The 14,355-nt window shown below is 41.7% G+C and overlaps 1 protein-coding gene across 2 annotated transcripts in view; it reads left to right on the top strand.

Annotated features, from left to right (window-relative positions):
• Window positions 1–962: 962 nt before the first annotated feature.
• PRKCD (protein kinase C delta) overlaps window positions 963–14,355 on the top strand; it is a gene marked incomplete at both ends in the record, with an annotated part of 28,578 nt that continues 15,185 nt past the window's right edge. For both annotated transcript variants that reach the window (XM_079540360.1, XM_079540359.1), the window contains 3 exons: window positions 963–1,077; window positions 4,396–4,595; window positions 7,436–7,496. In XM_079540360.1, coding sequence (XP_079396486.1) covers window positions 963–1,077; window positions 4,396–4,595; window positions 7,436–7,496 — 376 coding nt within the window. The remainder of the gene's footprint in view (window positions 1,078–4,395; window positions 4,596–7,435; window positions 7,497–14,355) is intronic.

Below are 14,355 nucleotides of genomic sequence, written 5' to 3'. Positions count from 1 at the left end.
AATGACTGTTCTGGGCCTTAAGAGTTTAAAGAATGTTAATTGCTTCTCAGGTCAATGCCATTACATAATAAAAATTAAAAAAAGGCAAGCGTATGCAGGATTGCTAAAAATGCTGTGCCTGTCTGCTCAACCAAGCTAGTTAACAATCTACAGCTTAAGACCAGCTCAGCCCTCTTTTTATTCTTTTTTCCATCATCTCTGTCTAGCACTTTGTTAACTTTTTTCTCCTAATCCTTTCTCTGATTGCACTCAGTCTTCTGTTAGCGAGGAATGCTGCTTCCCTTCCTTTTGATTAATTCATGTTTCCTTCACCAAACGAGGATTGGTGTACAGCGAACTGTGTTGCTGGAGGTGCTGCAGACTGAGCAGAAATCTGCTCTGTGTTTAGGAGCTCTTGAGAAGGAGGGAAGACAGGTGAAATGCCACTTTGCTGACTTAGGTGGTTTGGATGCCTGCATTTCCTGGAAGTTTAAGCCAAGTGACTGCTGTCATTTTGTATTGGTAGGAATGTATACTTAAAATACACTTATGGTATATAGTCATACAAGTGGCTCCAAAAGCAATTAGTTTTTTATTATAGGGGAAAAAAAGGCAATAAACGTATGAAGTTTTTCCACTTGAATGTGTGTCTTACTTTGTGATTTCTTTGATAAAATCTATCTCTCAATGGAAGTGGCCTCACTGACTAAAAATTGAGGAGGATCAGAGTCAAACTGGGTGCAGTTAAAAAGAGTGCCTTATGTTAAGGCTTTTGTCATACTGGTGATGTTTCTTGTTTTGCTTTGGGCTGGTTTTACTTTGGGCTTCCGGTCTGAAAGCCTCATGTAAGAGTTCTGGATTTCAGAGCTGGGGTTGTACTGGCTGTGACGGCTGAGCTCTGTGCACTGCTTTCTCACGTGTCTCAGACCAGGTCTTCTATCCATTTATTTCCACACAGGTGTGCATCAGCACTGTTGTGAACAATGGCCCCCTTCTTACGGATATCTTTCAACTCATTTGAGCTGGGACCCATGCAGAATCAAGGGGAACAACTACAGCCTTTCTGTGCTATCAAGATGAAGGAGGCATTGACTACGGGTGAGCTTACCGATGGTGGTACTTCTTTGATTACAAATAAACTGTTGAGAAATACTGCAATCCCTCTTACTCTGTGAATGGTAACATGTCCTGCTGTTCCTGCATGCCAAGCACCTCTGCATGAGCCTTTCTTTCAGAGCGGCAAAATTCACAGCTTGTTTCTACCCCCACTGTTAAATGGGGCTTCTTTGTGACAACTCGTCCTTGCAGCCAGAATGCTCATCACGTGGCAGGATGAAGTCTAAGCTTTCTTTCTCCTGCATCAGCACCACCAGGTGAAATGCATGTATTCACAAAACACGTGGTGAAGCAGCTGAAACACTTGAAATATCACTTTTGTATGAGTTGAGTCATTAGCTTTATATGACATAGGTTTGCAAATGTTAAATAAATGTTGTTCTCTCCAGTTCTGCGAGCAACAGACTGCACTCACAAGGGCTCTGCAAGAAAGATTGATGTTGTGGAGTATCACTAACAGGGATATGAACAGCAGCAAGTTTGAGAATAGCCTTCTCGTGCAGACAGCAGTACATTAGTTTTATTGCCTTAGAGGATGGGTATTAATGACAAATGTATGTGATTGTTGTAATAATAACTGAGGTTTTTGGCAGGGTTACTTGCTTGGAATGACTTGCACTCAAAGTTTTGTTAGCATCTCCTCATTGAGCAGGCCTGCAACCTTCAAGGACCACTTCTTCAAAGTTTTAAAATAATTTCAGATATTGACCTAAAATATGCACTGCAGCCAAACAGGATGAGAGAGAAAAGTCTAGGAATTGCTATATGGATTATACCGAGCCTTCTAAATCCTGCCTTATGTTTCTAGGGCTTCACAAAATGCCAAAGAGTGCAGGAAAAGCACAGTACCCCTTCCAGAAAATGTTGTCATCCAGCCAATGCGTTAAGCTTCACAGGGATTCTTTCCTAGGCTGATGGGAGACGCTCTAAAGAAATGGTGTTCAAAGCACTGATTGTTAGAACGTGTGGAGGTGTGGAAGTGGTCTAAATAAATCCCCTTCAGTGTGTCACCTCATGTTTCTTTCTGGCAGGTGGAATTGTCCCACCATTTCTCCTCTCTACTTGCACCTAGGAGTGAAAGATGGGGGGGAAGGGTGCTGTGAACCTCAGAGCAGTGACTAGTTGGGGGTGGGAGGTGCTAAGGAAAAGAAACTGATACTCCTGTTGCCAGTTTGACAAGGGTTGGAATAACTTCAGTTGGGTTTGCGTAATGAAGCGTGATTAAGGAAATCTTGTTATATAAGAGGAAAATAATTTGCCTGATGATTAGGCATTAAGCCAATTCACGGATATGAAAAGGAATTTGAAGCCACTAGTGTTAGCAGAGAAATAATGGAGGCCTGAATACAGGAGGGATAGGAACAGTGTTTTTAAAGGCTGTTCGTTGCTCAGACTTCAGTGTTCAATTACAGGCAGATACTCTGATCTGTGGCAAGTCTCAATTAGTATGATTTTAATTATAAAAGCAGCGTGGATGAGCTGGAGGATGTTGCCATTAATTCAGGTAGCTTCTTCCAGTTCTCTGTAGGGTAAGAATTGTGCATAGTAACTGAGCAAAGCAGATCTTAATTGAAGCAAGGAAATAGGGACACTTCTGTGAATGGGCTGAAATAGTTCTCCTTCCCACTAAAAAGCATACAAAGATTATTATCAACTCACCTGTAAGGTACTGCTGCTTCTGCAAACTGTGAGTTATTACCAAAGGTCTTGCAAATGGCTGCAGTTCCTTGTACCCTCAAGGATGCTGGCTGAAACATGCCTTTCTGACGAAGGAGTCTGGCTTTAGCAACCCAAAAAAGAGGCTAACATAAACATGCATTCAGCTCAGTTTTAATTCAACCTTACCTTTATTGTCCGTCTTTATAACCCCGGAATGATGTTCCCTTTGACCTTACTTGACATACTTTCACTATAATATTTCCAAATTCTTCCATAGCTGTGAATAGCAATTACAAAGCTCTGAAGGTAGGTTTGTATTGCTCATGTTTTTGAGTTTTTCTGTCTGCAAAGTTGCCCAAATTTCAGATAAAAGCATTTGACTCAGTCAAGGAGGAATGCTCAGGATCACTGTGGAATGACAGAGGTCCTCAGGTAGCTATGTGAACATTTTGGTGTGCCTTTTGACAGGCAGAGTTTGGTTTGCTTGTCAAAGCTGTAATTTGTCATGCTGTTGTGAATAGGCCTTCCCTACTAAGGAAGGACACTTTTCCTTACTCTTGTGTGGATAGCTCAGCACAATTGAGCAACTTGTATCAAGCAGTTGCTTCTGAATGAATGTGGTCTTTGCCCTGTGTTTCCAGGAAACTTGGCTTTTGTTTTCTTTAAGAGTTGTCTCATTCTTCTTTCACTGAAGTGAATGAAAATTTGATGGTGGCAGATCACACTGCAGCTTCCTGGGGAAGGGTCCAGCTATTTAATCTGCTTTGCTCCTGCCTTGATAGTGTAAGGACAGGTTGCAATCACAGGAGGAAAAAATATCGTTCAGAGCTGAAGAGGCATTTAGAAAGCATTTCTATTGCAGCAAATATCCTGATCAGCAGCAAAAAATTGTACAGAATGTACAAAATGGTTTTCAGTTACCTGAGTACAGATGGGGACTAGTTGGCTTAGCACTAAGAGAAATGCTGTGGAGGTGGCATCATGTACGAGAGTTGCATTGGAAAAACTGGATGTGGTTGTTTAGAAGGCAGGAAATATCATTTTGGATGTGTCAGCGAGATTATGGAGCTGGCCAGGTGTAGACATACGTTGATGCCTGTATAGATAGGGACAGAAAACAGCTGGTTGGTACACTAACCTGAAGGCGAGAAGAAATGAAGGTAACAGGTGTCCCTGCTCTTTAAGTACGCAGGGTCTGTGTGTGCTGTACGTACCTGTACACACAGGGCCTTCTGGTGCTCGTTAAAAAGTGGCAAGCACAGCAGAGGGAGTGCAGTGCTGATGAGAGGGACTTGTTAATGAATAGAACTGCCATGTTGGGACAACTTGGAAGTGGAGATGTGGAACTTCTCATCTCTGCCACAGGTTTCAATTTAAACTTTGGTTAGCATAACATCTATCTTATCTTCTAGCAGTAGGTATTCATTGTAATCAGATAACATGTCATGGAGATTGATGCCAGAAAGCAGATGTGCAAATATTCCCTCTTGGAATGCATATGACTAATCCCATGCTGGGTATTGTCTGCCCCAGTCTCTGGGTGGCACAGTAACACCTTTATTGCCTTTACATATTCTGCTGTCTGGGCAAGCTTTGCCTTTTGGTTTTACAGTTTCTCTCCATTTTTGATGTGTCTTTCAGAGAGAGGAAAAACTCTGGTTCAGAAGAAACCCACCATGTATCCGGAATGGAAGTCTACTTTTGATGCCCACATTTATGAAGGACGCGTGATTCAGATTGTTCTCATGAAAGCAGCAGAAGAGCCATTGTCTGAGGTGACTGTAGGTGTGTCTGTCCTGGCGGAGCGCTGCAAGAAGGCCAGCGGCAAAGCAGAATTCTGGGTAAGGGAAAAGAATAATTCCTTAAACTGGCTGACCTGGTTCTGCTTCTTCCCAGCTGAACAGACACTTTGTGCCTTTAATCTATGAGTGTTTTGATCCCTTTTGCCTGTGTAGCAAGACTTATAAAACCATTACTTTAGCAGCCTTTTTAAAAGCAGATTATATACAAAGTTCAAGAAATTGATAGTGAAACCAGTGACTTCAGTGTATGAAATACTGATATAAATCACAGAGTGCCTATTTTTAAAAGCTTAATGCTTGTTATAGAAATCAGCTTGTGCTTAAATTTGAACTGATTGTTGTAATTCCTCCAGAGACTAAAGAGAAGCTGATTCTGAGGCATTTCAGCTTGATGTTTCTGTTTTACACATGTATTTTCACAAAATGTTTTACCTGGCTTGATGCTGCGTAATGGACATTTGTTAATCCACATTTATGAGTTAATGGTATCCTTTCTTGTCTCTATGCCCAGTGGTTTGTAGATGAAATCAAAAGGTGCAGCATCTTGCTAAACCTCTGCTTGCTCCTGTATCGTGCTAGATGCAATTTTGAGAGTCGAACTCAAGAGTGTAGTGTAGGAGGTGAAGTTAAGGTCTGCTGTAGTTTTAAATACTGAAGTTGTTTGTTGTCAAACAACGTAAAATCAAAGAGCAACTGTTAAATAATTGTGTTTGAATGATCTTTAATTTCCATGTAAGCATCAAATAAAAAGCAAATTAAAAATGTATTTTTTGTGTCAAGAGAGAAGTGATAGGAACAGGCAGTATCAAAACCACGGGCCCACAGATCTGAAATACTGAACGTGTTATTTCAGTCATTCAGTTGATGAGCTGCAATGAGTTTTTGATAAATCACGGTTTTACTGATGCCACCTTTATAAAATCCTATTCCCTACCTGAATAAGCTTAAATAAGATCTCTTCCTTCTCTTTTCATTCAGTGAAGCTGCTCACACTCTGGTCTAACAAAAAGTGTGGTGAGAATGTGATGTGGCATGTCGCACTCTATAATTCTGTAATTGTATCAGATTTTGAAGCAACACTAGTTAGTGTCCTGCACAGAATGGAGAGAAAAGATTCAGAAAACAGTGTCTAGATATCCCATCATTTGGGTGAGAGCTGGGTGGCGTGGTGCCATATTCTTGACCAACATGCAGTTGTAGGTAAAGCTGAACTCCAGACAGTTTGCACAAGAAGTGTGCGTATCTGGTGCTACAGGAACTGCTCACATGTGTGCGGAGTTGGTCGGTGCAAAAGAAGCATTTTCTGAATACGAGCAGGTCTCCTTAAAATCTCATGCACAGTCTCATATTCAAAGCCTGTTGGGCTGGACTGTTGCTGAATTTGCCCAGGATGCTTCAGGAGAAGGCCTTTTCACTGGCCCACCTGAAGCAGGATAGTAAAGTTAGTTATGGATACGTCTGGTTTGATGGGTGTTGTTGCTCACAGAAGTGACAAAGCTAGTTCCCCATTGGAAAGGGGTGGATAAGTCAACGGTAGGTCATTCTGAATGCTAGGAAGAAGCACCAGAGGGAACATCCCGTTGTTGCCTTGCTTAGTGTGGGAGTACTCATTAAGGAACTATTCTATCTATCTCAAGTATATTTTTATTGCAAGTAGCAGGATTTCACTCTTCTGAGTATGCGCAAGCCCACCTCACCAAACAAATCTTGAAGGTGAAAAACAGAAAACTTAAGGTGATGTTTAATATTATTGAAAGGTTTTACAGATTTTGCAAGCTCAGTAATATCTCACTGGTTTGTGTTCATCTGTTATGTTCTGAAATTGTACGTTTTTTCCCCACCTTAACTTGAATTCTGAGACAAAAGCAATTACTTAGAACTGAAAGTAATAGCAATCAGTATTAGTTCAGCCAGCTCAGTGGTTTGAAATCTTTTGCTTGTTATCCACAGAGCAGGTACCATCTAGTCACATTCAGCATTAAATGACCTCAGACACGACTTGGGTAAACCGTTGTGCTCAGCAAAGATGTCACTTCATTTACCATAGCTTGGAAGGTTGGCTTTGTGCTTGGAGAGGAAACCAGTCAGTAGCTACTGAAGTCTTTGCCTTTGTTAGGCAGATGTTTCTGAATGTCAGACAGTGCCTTAGAAATAAAAAAATATATAGAATTGGCCATTATCCCAGTAGGGCAGTGGGATTTGTGGAAATACGTTCACAGGTGTATCTTGTTTTTCCCAAGTTGTATTAACCCAGTGGTACTTTGCTCTAAGGTAAAGACTGAGTCTGATTCTTTCATGCTAATAGTTTCCTATCCTTTATGAAGGCCGCGGGTTAAGAAGTCGTGGTTACTGAGCCTAGGCTTGAAAGACACTTGTTTTTCTCTGGGAGCTTTGTGATGTAGGTTGGTCAGTAGGATTTGCCAGAGAAACCATGTGTAACAGTTTGAGGAAAAAAGCAAAATAAATGTTGATGCCATTGCTGTTTTTCTGATGACGTGTGACAGTATTTGGTGTATCTGTGGTTTGTGCTGTCAGTGTTGCTATTAATTGTTGTACAGAACTTGAAAACTGGATTCCTGTGCAAATTGAATTTACTGAAAGTAAAAGTAGATGCTGATGAAATAAAGAAGAGGGACGAGAACGTGTGAAAACAGTGAACTGTAACTGCACTGAGCTGCTGGGTCGGCATCAAAGCGATGCAGCATACTAGTAAAAACAATAGGATAAAAGCACCTGGTTCTGCTGCAGCCTGAGATATGGAACAGGGCCACAATCCAGAAGTCACTGAACGCTGTGCTTTGGTTGCCTAGAGAGCAGTGTAAGCTCTTGGGAGTTTCAGTCTACCACATACTTCACCTTTGGTATCTTTCTTTCCGCAGCTTGACCTACAGCCTCAGGGGAAGGTGCTGATGGCTGTGCAGTACTTTTTAGAAGATGCAGGTAATGTCAGCTGTTCAGTTTTTATTTCCAGTTCTGTAAAACACAGGATGTAGCTTACAAAAACAAACAAACAAACAAAAAAAACCCAACAACCTCCTGGTATACTGAGCAGATTTCTTATTTTATTAATTCATTTTGCAGGTTTTTAATTTGTTTTTTAAGGGTTTTCTTTGCTTTGGTGGAGTCATGGGTGCCACATTTGTTAATTTCTAAATGACTTCATATTCTGTAGTCCTGTTGCATTCAGGCACCCTGGGGCCTTTAATATGTCTGTCCTCACGTTTTGACTCAACAGAAAGATACCGAGTTCCTGTTTTAAGCATAAAGAAGTGAAATGTCTTGTTCTAATTTATGTGGTAAACATGTTTTGTGGACTGGGGAAGTGGGTCTGATTTTTCTGGGATTCAGCTGTTACTCGTTAGTCATGGAAATCAATTGTAACAGTTGGTGAATGGTTGAATGTTAAATGCAAATCCTATTTGTGTTCTGCTGTATCAGATGAAGAAGTTAACAGGCTACATGTGTTAGAAATGTGCACACACTGGAAAGAAGCTAGGAGATGGGAGGAGGTACTCACTGTGAGAGGGGGAAGCTGTAGGTACACCAACAAAAACAAATACTCTAGCAGGGATTTGTATAACTTTCCAAGGGAAATGATGTAAACCTCACAGCTTGCTTAACTTTCCCATACCGGAAGTCACAAAAGCTTTATTTATTGGGAATCACTGCTCTGTCATTTTAGCTTACCAGTCTTACATGGTGTAATACTGCGTTTATAAATAATCAGTGGAGAGTGAGCAGTAAGTTTGAAAGCACTGGTGTAAGTCTGATGGGTTTTTTTGTTTGGGGTTGGTTTTTTTGCTTGTTTTTTTTTTTGTGTGTGGTTATTTTGTTTTTTCTTTTTTTCCAAATATATACAGGGGACATAGTTCTACTCTCATAGAACAAGTAGATTCTAAAGGGTTTTTGTACCATATGTGCAACCTGCATGGCAGCTTCTGGAAAGGCTACTAAAGATAGATGGTGATATGCAGGAGGTGACACTGCAGCATCTCAGAGTTGGTGTTTTAGCTTTGCATGGCAAAAAGAACACAACCCAAAAGCTGCCTCTAGTCTTGTTACTTCGTCCTTCTTTGTGAAATGCTTACTCTTTATATTAAAATATATATATATTTAAATATTAAAAGAATTGGTGAATCTGAGGAACCATATGCAAAAGCATGTCACTGAAGGTTGGAATCTCTGTTTGTGCACCAGAGATATTCTGTTTGACATTCAAACTGTTGGGAACCATTATGTTAGGAAACTTTTGTCTTGGACATCATCATTGCTTTCCCAGCCAAGGCAGCTTCATGGGGGACAGATGTGATGAGGCTCAGTCTGTTCAGCAAGGCATACAGAAATCTGTTTGTCCAGAAAGCTTAAATGTCTCTCGACCACAGGTGCACAAATCCTGCTTCATTTTTTTTGGTTTTTCATTTTATGAAACTGAAGCTCCTTCCCTCCATACTGGTGTGAAACAGTAGAGGTTGCACATGTTTAACTTGCTATAAAATGTTAGGGAGAGGTGCTGATGTGTGCTGTGCATACTATAAAATGATTCCACATTGTTATTTGTGAGATTAAATTAAAAATTGATACAGCGTTGTTTAAAGTCCTTTCATTGCCTTTATTATTGGTGATTGAAAATGGCAGTAGATGAAGTGTAAATAGTGAACAGATTATTAAATCATCCAGTCTTACTTGAATTTAAAAGTTGACATTTGCAGTGTTTCAGCTAGGCCTTCTACTTTGCAGTACAGTACTTTTTTCCCTGTTTACCTTCCAATTTGCAGGCAGTGACTGACCAACCCCTTTTTGATAACTGAAGTACAGAGTCATCAGACTCCTTTTCAAGACATAGTTGTCCAGCTACGTTTTGTGAAGGAAAGTTGTTCAATCTGATGCTCAGAATGTTCACATCCAGCATCATTATACTGAAACATGCACTGCTCAGTGTTACAGGCTTGCTTTTGTCTCACTGTACGTTGCTATGTAGGAAAGCTGTGCAGCAGTTTGCACTTGTCTTTGCACTGCTCTAAAATACTAAAGTGCTTGTTCTGAAACTGGCATTCCAGCTGCTAGGTTGAGGTATTGCTGCCATCTGTGTCCTTGAGTTGTAGGTGGTAGCTTGCATTTGAACATCTCAGGCACTTTGCAGAGGTGACAAGCTTTCTTTGTCTCATTTTGCAGATAGTTTTGATTTCCAACCTTTCCATCTAAGTAGAACATGTTCTGCTATCTCTATGGAAAATTGCTTTTCTTAGCTTTCACAGTGAGCAGCAGTGCTGAGAGGTAAGCATGGTACTGCTCCATTACCAGATTTGTTGTTAGAGAATAATGGAAAATAACTGTCTTGGAATTAAGTGGTATTAAATTTGCTCCACGATGGGCTACGCTGAGCCATTTCATTTATGTGTTTGTGCATTCTCTTTGCAGACCGGGGTCTAGTCACAGATTTTAGAGGCACATTTGAAAAGCCTGCCCAGTCTTGGATGCTCTTTTCTACCCAGGCAGGACAGCAGAGCCCTGGCACAGTGCTCTGCTTCTTTTGCCTTCTGTCCTGGGATCTACAGATGAGTTTGTGCTGGAAATCAAAGCTTGTCTTCTAGTGTGTGAAGCAGAACAGCAGGATGTTGACTCCTGTTTTCAAAATGCTGTTTTCCTTTTCCTTCTCATTCTCTTGCAGTATTGAAAAATAGCTTATAGTTCTGTAAAGCATCTTTACTTTTAATAGGTGGGAGTTGCAACGTGTTTAATGCTTCCTTGTTTCATTAAATGTAATTAATGACCTTACAGAGTGAGAAAACCCAGGATCACAGGTGTGGCTTGCTGTACTGCTGAGTGGCTTGCTCCGTTAGCAGCTTTGGGAACACAGCTTTTGTTCTTGGCTCTGGATTCTGACTGACTGTGTTGCTGCTTTCAGCTTCCTGAAGTGTTACCTTCAGCTGCAGGCAGGTGGATCAGTTGGTTTGCACGTGAGCTCCTCATATCTGAAGTATCTGGTTTCTGGGAGAGCAATACGAGCCAGGGAGCTGCGGTTGTTTGGAACGTGCTTTTCTCGTGTGTGTTGTGACGAGTGTTGGGTGAGTTTGAGATCTGAGAGCTTTTCAGATCAGAGTTTTTCTGAGGCCTCTGTGAAAAACCATGACACAAACAACAGATTCACAGATGCTCTGCTGTCATGATCTGCGTGTTGCGTGGGTCTGGATTTGACCTGCGTGCAGAAGGATGCCTGCAATCATTTAACAGAAACCTTTTTCTTTTCAAGGAAATCAAACATTCACAGCTGGAGCTGTTTGTTAAGTGCACAATTGGTCGCCCGTTTGGTTGGGAAGGTAGCTAACACTGTGCAGGTCAGAGGAAGCTCAATATCAAGTATATGTTTGAAATTTCAGTTAGTTGCAATTTGGTTGGTTTTTCGATTAAAGATTGTGTTTTCTGTGCCTTTGCCTTTATTATATGGATTATATTTGCCTTTACAAAAGGAGCTAGGAAGAGTTTGTAAATGGATTTGAGCTCCCTTGTTGAAGCCTGGGGCCGAGGCAGGGAACGTGACATTGTGCTCCAGCTTTGAGTGCACGCAGCGTGGGCTTGTGCAGGTTTTGAAAGCGGAGAAGACGGCTTAAGAGGAAAGAGAAACACCTGCCAATATTAATAATCAGCCTGCAAGTGAATCATAACGATCGCAAACCCCAAAATAGTTGAGCATAGCAAAATTGCGTCACAGAAACACAGACTGCTGGGAAACTCGTACTTCTGTGGATGTTTTTTTGTACAGATCTGTAGAGCAAACCTCTCCAAGACCAGATTAGAGAGACAGTTTGTACCAGGAAGATCTCCTCTGCGAGAAGCAAGTTTTCTTTTTTTAATGATTACCCCGTGAGATTAATATTTTTCTTGACCTCCCTTTCAAACAAAGCTAATTGCGAGCAGTAGAACTGCAGAAGGACACACAGAATAGAAATGTTGGTGAGTTTTATAATTTACAGTAAAGTTTCAGACAAATCTCTTTCAACTCAATCAGCCATTTAACTCTGGAAACATTTTGCCTGTCCCTCCCTGTTTGAAGCAAAGTCTCGGTTCTCAGGTTCTGCCGGGAGCATTGGTTATCTTTCCTCTCTTCAGATTATAAACAAAATCATGAAACGAACAGGATAAAGTGAAAAATGAACTCTGAAGATGATAAATGTTTTTCTATTCTCTTTAAAACCCTTTTTGTTTCTTTTGTAACTTGGAAGGTCAAACTGAACAACCTGACGTGTCGCCTTGAGGTTCATTACAGTTCAGCAGAGTCCCGCAGTGTTGTGTCAGGTAGCTCAGCAGATGTTTCTCAGGCTGTGGTTTGCCTGGTGTGATGCTGGCTACAAAAAGTCACAGGGGCTGGTGCTACAGTTGGACAGTGTGCACACTGCTATGGCTGCAGCACCTCTGGAGAAGTGCAGCGTTTGCACTCAGGCATGCTTAATGAGTGTGTGGCACAGGGCAGCAGGGGTCCTTTTGTCACATCATTGGCATATAAAAGCAGCGTGCCACTGATAAATATTAACTGCAGTTCTCAACAGAGGAAGTAGGTGATGGTTAATGGTGTGTGCTGGGTTCTAAATGATTACGGTGGGCTCCAGACTGCTGTTTCAGCAGAGTCACCGCATTCTATTGCTGATTCAGCTCCGTGGCTCTGGTTTTTCCAGCCCAGCACAAGTGTGTCACCTGGGGAAGTTCTGGCTTGGAGAAACGCAAAGGCTTTCCCTTAGTGTTTCTTCCTCTCACCACCTCCATGCTGCTGTTGGAAGATGTCTTTCCTTGCAGTCATTAGTTTTCTCTGCATCTCTAAAACAAAGCCTCTGTTCCCCGAGTCCACGTTTGGCTGAACTTAAAAACTTGAGCAATGCACATTAGAGATAATTTGCACCTTAACGATAACTTGCTAAGTACAGCTGCAGTAAATGATCTGTGCTATCATTTAGGAGCCATCTCAGGTCCAGATGTACATGCCGTACAGCTGCTGTCCAAACCTCGCAGTATCTTCAGAAGCGTGCAGCGTGCTGTCAGCTGTGCTTTGGTATGTTGCTTATGGCAGAGGTACGTAATAAGGCAGCTGTTTGTGAAGACTGTTCATTGTCACGTGCAGATTTTGAAGTTTCTCTGTGCTCCAGGGTTCTTCATAGTTGAGTATGTTTAAGGAAAACATTTATTTTTCCCTCTTCTTCTCAAGTGGTGCAGCCCAGTTTCCTAATTACCCATTAGAATTAGATGCCTATCTAATGCATTTCTGCTAGATTCAATGTCAGTTTTCCAGACAAGGAGGAACACCGTGATTTTCCATATCTTGATCTAAAGTGTTATCTGGGAGTCTTGCACTCAGCATCAGCAATACCAAATTGCTAACAGTATATCAGCCGTATCCTGTTGTGCACAGTGGTGAATCCTGTTTGTTGCTCATTGTAGAATGGGGAACCACAGTGTTCAGACTTTAGGAAGACTTTTTCCCCAGTCTGTTCAGTCACAGGGTATCTCCTTAAAACACGTGAAGAAACAGCATTCCTTCCTCTGCTTTGTTGCTATTGCTGATTAAATCCCCCTTCTGAACACATGCTTTTCATGCAGCAGACAGTATGAACTCCTACCAGCTCTTGACATGCTTTTTTTTTCTTGCCCACACATTTCAGTGTGTGGTTTCCCGGAAGCATTTGAGGGACAGTGGGTGTGATCTGTGTGTTTGCTCAGGAAGGTTCAACCAGAGGATAGGACTGTTTGCAGATATGGGTGAGCCTGGAGTGCGGCGGTTGATGGGAGTTTTTGCTGGGTGAACTCAGTGGCCTTTTGAACAGCAGAAATGAATCCTATTCCTAAAGAAGTCGCAGTGTACATGCTGTCAGTGCTTCTTTTGAACTCATCAGGTCAAGACAGGATGGGTTTTCCTCTGACCCAGGTGGTCGGTTTCTCAGGAAAGCGCTTTAATATCTGATGCTAAAAACCAAGGGGTTTATTTTGATCATTCTTTGCAGTAAAATGCTTAATCTTTTCTTAACCTCTGAACTGACTTTGACTTTTCTTTTCCACGATAGCAGGTGCTGCTGTAGGCTGACTGCTGTTGTCTTGACTGATGAATTAGCTCAGGACACTCTAAATGGTATCAGATGATAGATTGTCTTCCAGGTTCAGTGGTCTGTTGGAACTTCAGCAGTGGCAGACAGTGGATAAAATGACAAAGAACAAACACATTTAGCAACAAGAATAGGGCTCTTGGGTAACTTAGCAGTAAATGCAGGCATTGTGGTTGATGTGACTTGGCAAAGGAAACAGGGCTATTTTGTCAGTGTATGTAGGTCATTCCAAAAGTAATGCCTCCTAGTGGCTGGCAGCTCTGCACATAACAGGGGGGTTGAAACTGTGTGATCTTTATGGTCCTTTTCAACCCAGGCCGTTCTGTGATTCTGTGATGATGGTCTTTTGTGCTGCTGAAGCACACCACCGACACCTCACTGTGCTTACATCCACCAGTTGGTCTCTGTAAACATTCAGCAAGTGTTGGTAAATGTCAGTTATTGCTAATTTTTCTGCATGGAGAAATATAGTGGCAGCCCTTTGTTTTATAAGCACTTCCATGTCCAACACCATTTTGTCTGACTCTGCTGCTGTCTCTGTTTGGCAACAAAATGTCACAGGATATTGGTAGGAAGGTTCAACCTCAACTGCCATCCCACCGACGTCTGCCTCTGACTTCGTGGGCTGACAGAATAAAATAGGAGCATTTCTTTTGGAGCAGCCCTTATAGAAGGCAGAGCACTGCCTGACACTGTTGAAAGGCATCAGTGCC

The sequence above is a fragment of the Tetrao urogallus genome, assembly GCF_951394365.1.
Source record: "Tetrao urogallus genome assembly, chromosome: 10".
Taxonomy (NCBI): Eukaryota; Metazoa; Chordata; class Aves; order Galliformes; family Phasianidae; genus Tetrao; species Tetrao urogallus.
Note: the sequence above shows the minus strand (reverse complement) of the source record. Positions and strands in the feature narration are given on the sequence as shown.